This window comes from Eimeria maxima, genomic scaffold (assembly GCF_000499605.1).
Source record: "Eimeria maxima Weybridge genomic scaffold, Emw_scaff1647, whole genome shotgun sequence".
Taxonomy (NCBI): Eukaryota; Apicomplexa; class Conoidasida; order Eucoccidiorida; family Eimeriidae; genus Eimeria; species Eimeria maxima.
The window spans coordinates 1-6,849 of NW_013564571.1; the positions used below are offsets into that span (position 1 = coordinate 1).

The following is a 6,849-nucleotide window of genomic DNA, read 5'->3' on the forward strand; positions in this document are numbered from 1 at the left end:
ATAATATATATATATATATATATATATATATAATATATAGTATATAATGAGTATAGGCGATAGCTAGTAGCCTGGTATCTGGCATACAGACTGAAGCAGTTGGGACGTTTAAGAGTGCTAAGTTGCTGCCGAAAACGGCCACGTAATTATTATCGTATGGGACACAAGGTTAGTTGTACTGGCAGAGAAGGCAGAGAAGCAACGTGTACAAGGGGGGCTAGAGGGTAGGAAGCTATAGGGTACATACGGTTGGAATTTATGGCTGCTGAGATGTTGCATGGCAAGGTATTGGGGTAGATTAGCAGCAGGGCCTCCTTCACGCCCTGAAATAGAAGGCTGTTGGGGGTTTGCAGGGGTCACTAGAGGCACGCGGAGCACAAGCACATTTTCCATGAGAGCCCTGAGCCTTTTCCGCCAAGCTCGATGCGCGTATTGGCGAGCCTTCTCGCCAGCGAGCCTTCGCAGGTGTATGCATCAACGCCTGCGTGCAAGCATATATACATTCATGCGGTCTTTGTTTTGGTGCATAGGGTTCGCCTCCCCTGCCGATGGAGCTAATGACTTCGGCCCGTTCTGCCTTGGCGGTCATTGAGCAGGTGGCGGCACAGCAGGGAGGCATAGACTTCGAAGCTGCTTCGCTTGTAGAGTTTCCTCTTGCTAGAGACCTCTGCAAACGCCTGCTCGAAATCAACCCCAGCAGACGCATACAGACTGCAGCCCAGGCAATAGCACACCCCTGGTATGCAGCTGACCACTAGCAGCAGCGAAAGTAGCAGCAACAGCAGCAGGGGCAAACGCGACGTGCTCCCACCTGCAGGTGCAGCTGCAACAGGAGCTGCGGAATTGCTGCTTTTGTATGTGCAACTTTGTCCTTGGTTTTGTATAAATCATTTGCTTAGGGTCGTGCGTGTCTTCTTCCTGTTGCAGGCTTGACACTGTGAGGCATCGTTTGCCGCCTGCCCCTCGACTTCTTGGCCATGGAGCCGTCTGTACACCTGATGCGCAACTGTGTTGCCGTTGCAGGCCACCAAAAGCCTGCAGCAACAACAGAAGGCCACCAACTGCCTGCTCCAATGACGATGCTGCCGTTGCGCTTGCGCTAATAGATCCCGAGGAGCCATCCAACAGTGTGGAACAGCACCTCACGACAACAGCAGCAGCAACACCAACAGCAGCAGCAGGAGAGGCAGCAGAAAACCTGCGCCCTGTGGAAGCGCAAGAAGATATGCTTGCCGCAGGTGACAGCAGCTGCTGCAAACATATGGAGACAACCAGCAACCCTTACTCCGACCTGCTGGAGCAGATTCCTCTATTGCCACCATATCGCAATCAAGGGCGAGCAGCATCCTCAGCAGCACCAGCCACAGCAGCACCAGCGAATAATAGAAGTGAAGCCACGATGAAGTCCTTTTCTCCCATGCACGGCAGCAAGAGGAGGACGCACGGGAACAGTACCAGCAGTAACTGTAGCAGCAACAGCTGCAGCAGCAGCAGCTGCTGCAGTAGCATTAGTAGCAGCTGCAGCTCTCAACTCTACCCGGGTCTCGAGGAGCGTCCCTCTCCGGTGTTCGGATCGAAGCAGCCGAGACACCGAATAGAGGGGCGCAGCAGCTGCTTCAGTTCAGACGGCAGCTGCTGCAGCTCCGACGTGCATCAGCAGGTGTTCGATGCCACGAGTTTGTTGGGTCATGCTGATGAGGGAACAGCTTTAAAGGATAGGCCACGACACAGCAGCAATATGTTTATTTAGTTAGGCCGCCCTGGAGTTTAACCAGGCACGTCGCCCTTATCAGGGGTGCGCTCTACCGCTGAGCTAACAGCCCTCTTTACTACTACTAGCACTTAGCTATCTTCCCAATAATTTTATTTATTAGTATTTTTGCCGATAACTTCTCTCACAATTTAGATATATAAAAGTGGGTCAAAGTTTGTATTAGCTGCCAATAAAATAAGTTGTATAATAAAGTAAGTATATTATCCAGCCACACCTACCAGTATTGCTACCTTGTTACGACTTCACCCCAGTTATTAATTCGTATTTATTTTCTTAAAAAGAAGTTTCAAAAATAATTAATTCCCATGGTGTGACGGGCGGTGTGTACAAAGCTCGATGACTTATTCTCCGGCGCCTTAAGGCTGCCCGGCGATTACTAGCGATTCCAGCTTCACATAAATAAATTGCAGTTTATGTTCCGAACTAAGAATTTTTTTAAAATATATTTATATCTATTTTTCCAAATAGAACTAAAGAAAAAACTTTTTTCTTTAATCGCAAATTTTGTTGTACCATCCATTGTAGCACGTATATAGCCCAGAGTATAAAGGGCATGAGGGCTTGACGTTTTTCATTCCTTTCTCCTTATTTTTACAATAAATATTGGCTGTTTTTAAAGATAGTTAACTTTAAATAAGGGCTACGCTCGTTACGGGACTTAACCCGACATCTCACGACACGAGCTGACGACAGCCATGCACCTCCTGTATTTGTAGTTATAAAAAATTATTAATTTTTTGAAAATAAATATTTCAAACGCTGGTAAGGTTCTTCGCGTTACATCGAATTAAACCACATGCTCCACTGCTTGTGCGAGCCCCCGCCAATTCCTTTGAGTTTCACTCTTGCGAGCGTACTACTCAGGCGGGTTACTTAACGCGTTAGCTAAGGAATAAGATATAATAAATATTTTTTTCCGAGTATCCATAGTTTACAGTTAAGACTACTGGGGCATCTAATCCCATTCGCGGCCTTAACTTTCGTATCTCAGTGTCAGTACTGTTCCAGTAAAATGCCTTCGCTTTTGGTCTTCTTTTTTGTATCTTTGCATTTCACTACTCCTTAAAAAATCCCTTTAACCTCTAACAACCTCTAGTTTGATAATTTTTTTACTAAAAACAAATATATAGTTTTTTATATATAAAAATATATTAAAACCACCTACATACGCTTTACGCCCAGTAATTCCGGATAACGCTTGTATCCCCCGTTTTACAGCGCCTGCTGGCAAGGAGTTTGCCAATACTTTATTAAGCGTCAACATTCACTTCTAAGCAAAAGAAGTTTACAACTATAATAAGCTGTCTTCCTTCACGCGACGATTCTCTGTCAAGCTTGCGCTCATTGCAGAAGATTCTCCACTGCAGCCTCCCGTAGGAGTTTGGGCTGTATTTCAATCCCAAGGTGGCTGATCCCCCTCTCAGGGCAGCTACTAATCTTCGCCTTAATTAAGTTATTATCTTATTAATTAGCTAATCAGATATGAATTTTTTTTAGACAGTTTTAACTTTTTAAAAGCCAAATTTAAATAAATGTGCTTATCAGAGATTATTCCTAAGTGACTAAGAATACTTCTAATCTAAAATTAAATTTTCATATATTACTCACCAATTCACTATAGTTAATAATAAACTATTTAATTTGCATGTGTTAGGCACGTCTTGTGCGTTTTTCCTGAGCCAGGATCAAACTCATTTAATGCAAAAAAATTTCTTATGTGCATTTAAGAATTATTTATATCAGTTTTTGGAGATAAGCGGAATCGAACCGCTATTTTTTCTTTGCAAAAGAATTATTCTACCACTGTCATTACATCCCCCCCCTCCATATAATAATAATATATATTTTACAAACTACATCCTCTGTAGCACAGTGGTTAGAGCTTCGTTCGACACAGCAGCAGCACCAACAACAACTAATGTTAGGGCACCTGCAGCAGCTGCACAAGATGCAGCAAGTGTTGCGGCAGCAGCAAGTGCATACATCCAGCAGCCAACAGCGCGATGCAGCCTCTGCTGTGGACGTGCAATTAGACAGCCAGCTGAGACTCCGGGCACTGTGCCTGGTTTGAAGGATGTAACCCAGCGCAGCGGCAGTTGTTATATGATTCACAGAATAGTGTAACAGCGCAGGAAAAAGGGCGGCTCATCCGGCAGTCTGCAGCAGCTGAGGTGTACTTACATCCCACAACGTGCAGTGCGTGCGTGTGGGGCCCCCACCTGCCGGCAACATGTTAGCAGCACGATGCCAGAAGCCTTCATTTGTAATGTACATATTATTTTGTTTGCCTCCATCATTTTTTGTTGCCTCACCCAGGCCTACCCCCAACACAATCCGCCGCTTATTACTATTATTATAATTATAATAATTATTATTACTCTATATAGTGAATTATGTGTCTAGCTTTCATTTCCACGCGGAACAGAGGTTCGAAGCTGCCTATAAGGGGTTACCACTGAAGCGGCCTGCTGCTGCTGCCGCTTCTGTTGCCTGCGGTGCTTTGGCGCCTGCTTCCGCTGCAGTGAACCCCCTGCCCAATGCAGGTGTGTGATTACACATGTAGTGCCAGGCTCAAACAACTGTGCGCTATCAGTTTCCTTGCATGCGAATTTTCCCCTTTGTACGTACGTCGCATGTGCATCCTACGGATTTCTCGACGGAAGCTGCATTAACCTGGCTGAGGCGCTTCGCCAAGGGCACAGCAGTTGTATACGCAAGCACGGCAGATGATAGCCAACTAAGATCCTTGGGAAGAATAACCACCACCATTATAATCTATTTTCACAAAGAAACACACTTCTTTACAAGCAAAGCAACGAATATTTACTGTCAACACATAATCATGGTCGCTGGTACTCGTCAGTGTCCACCCATCAAGGCAGACAGCGTTTGTCCGATACAGCGGGGGGAAATACACCGGACGACAGGTCTTTAAGTATCTTAATTGACGGCTTACGCTCGAATTTAAATGCTATACTTTCATATATAAGGACGAAAAAAGCGCTCTTTGCTGTGCATGACTGCAGACTGCCTGCACAGCCCCTGCCGTACACGCAGCCGCCGCATGCACGCGGAGCCCACGGTTGCGGTGTAGCGTCATTCCTCTTATATGCATTTTGTTCAATTTTCTAGTTATTCTTGCAGCTATTAAAGACATGAATGGATCGGCAACGAGGCAGAGAGGGCTGTAGCACAAGCGGCAGCAGCAGCAACAACAGCAACAGCAGCACAGCTCGACTCCCCTAGAGACTGGGGATCCTTTAGTCTTTCTGCACTCCCCGTGTGTGTTGTGTTATTTTCTTTTTGCCTTTTGTTGCCACTCAAACCAAAGGAGCAGAAAGGGAGTTTTCAGTTCACAGGTTGCCGTGTACAGGTTGCTGGGCACAAACCGCCAGTAATTAGTTAACAGCACAAGCAACAACAACAACAGCGGCAGCAGCAGGAGCAACAGCCAGCTACACACAAGATGAGCTATGACCGAGCTATTACCGTCTTCTCCCCCGACGGCCACCTGCTACAGGTCAAGCGGCGACACACGCCAAGGCGGCAATCTACGACGCACTGCACTGCTTAGTCAAGGACGACAACAGCAGTAGCATGGACATTACCCATTGGGGGTTGTGTAAAAACCGTGGGTGTGCTGCTGAAATGGAGGAAAGGGGGTGGCGGAGGTTAACTTTAGGGTGTGTGATTTAGGGTTGGGGTTCTGTGCGCACAGGTGGAGTACGCCATAGAGGCGGTGAGGCGCGGGGGTTGCGTTGTCGGTGTGAAGGGCCGCGATGTCGTCGTACTGGCAGTAGAGAGGAAGGCAGCAGCAAAGCTACAGGAACCGAGGTAATGTAATTTGCTGCAACCATAGATCCTGTGCTTTATGCTGAAGCGATTATTCCCGGCACTTAAGACACTTGCAGTCTGCGTGTGCATGTGGCTGAGGGTTTAGGTCTTGGGGTTGAGGGTTGAGGATTTATGCAGGAGAGTAGTTGGGGGGCTTGCGCAGGCGTCGTTCGTATTCAAGCTGAAATCGTCATTAGGGTTTATTAGTGTTTGGGCTCTATGGTTAATGCGGACCTATAGGGGTTTGTGGTTGCAGGACAAGTCGAAAGCTAGTGCTGTTGGACGACGGCTTGTGCTGCGCATTCGCGGGACTGCATGCGGACGCTCGAGTGTTGCTATCAAAGGCTCAGCTTGAGGGGCAGAGCTACCGCCTCAACAATGACACCGCACCGACTGCAGACTACATGGCTAGGTATATTGCACAAGTCCAACAGGTAACTACTGTTGCTGCTCATGTTGCTGCTGCTGCTTGTGGTACATGTAGGGCCTCCGCTCGCCCCGCGTGCTGCGGCTGTGCTGCTTTTGCGGCTGTTTCTGGCTTTTTTTCCGTTGTTACAGCAGCAGCTAAGTCCTGTTGCTGCTTCTGGTGTTACAACAGAAATATACCCACCGAGGGGGGGTGCGTCCTTTCGGCTTGTCTATCTTGCTGGCTGGATTGGATGGAGAGGATAATGTAACCCTATATCAGACAGAACCTTCAGGCATCTTCGCCAGGTGGAAGGCCCAGGCACTGGGCAAAAACGCAAAAGTAAAAATCACACTGCCTGCATGCATGCATGCGCATGGCACACAGACACAAAGTCATACATATACATGCATGCATGCAACATGCATGCAGCTCCAAATCTGTACATGCACAGTGTGGATGCACCATTAGGCGTCTTTGCGGCACAACAGTTCCCTCTATGGTGTTGCGTGCAACCCCATTCCGGTGAGTGCACCTTCGGATTGGATTGTGTGTGTTGGGGTCGGTGGGGGCTCTGTGTGTTTGTGTAGACCGTGCAGGAATTTTTGGAAAAAAATTATAAGGAAGACATGAGTGAAGAGGAAGCCTTTAATTTGGCTATAAGTGCAATTGCAGAGGTTGTAGAGACCGGAAAAAGAAATGTAGAGTGCGTAATTGTCAGAAAAAGGCAAACAGAATTTGTACCAACGGAACGTATCGCCCAAGAGGTAAGAACAGGATCCATTCTCTCTCTCTCTCTCTCTCTCTCTCTCTCTATATATATATATATATATAC

The 6,849-nt window shown here is 47.0% G+C and overlaps 2 protein-coding genes across 2 annotated transcripts; both read left to right on the forward strand.

Annotated features, from left to right (window-relative positions):
• Window positions 1–557: 557 nt before the first annotated feature.
• Window positions 558–1,750, forward strand: EMWEY_00054480 (protein kinase, putative; the record flags this gene model as incomplete). Its single annotated transcript, XM_013480131.1, has 2 exons — window positions 558–739; window positions 928–1,750. The coding sequence occupies 2 exons, from the start codon at window positions 558–560 to the stop codon at window positions 1,748–1,750; spliced, it is 1,005 nt and encodes a 334-aa protein (XP_013335585.1).
• Window positions 1,751–5,240: 3,490 nt separating this feature from the next.
• Window positions 5,241–6,543, forward strand: EMWEY_00054490 (proteasome subunit alpha type 7, putative; the record flags this gene model as incomplete). Its single annotated transcript, XM_013480132.1, has 4 exons — window positions 5,241–5,294; window positions 5,493–5,608; window positions 5,865–6,020; window positions 6,486–6,543. 4 exons carry the CDS (start codon window positions 5,241–5,243, stop codon window positions 6,541–6,543), a joined length of 384 nt encoding a protein of 127 aa, XP_013335586.1.
• Between the last annotated feature and the right edge of the window lie 306 nt (window positions 6,544–6,849).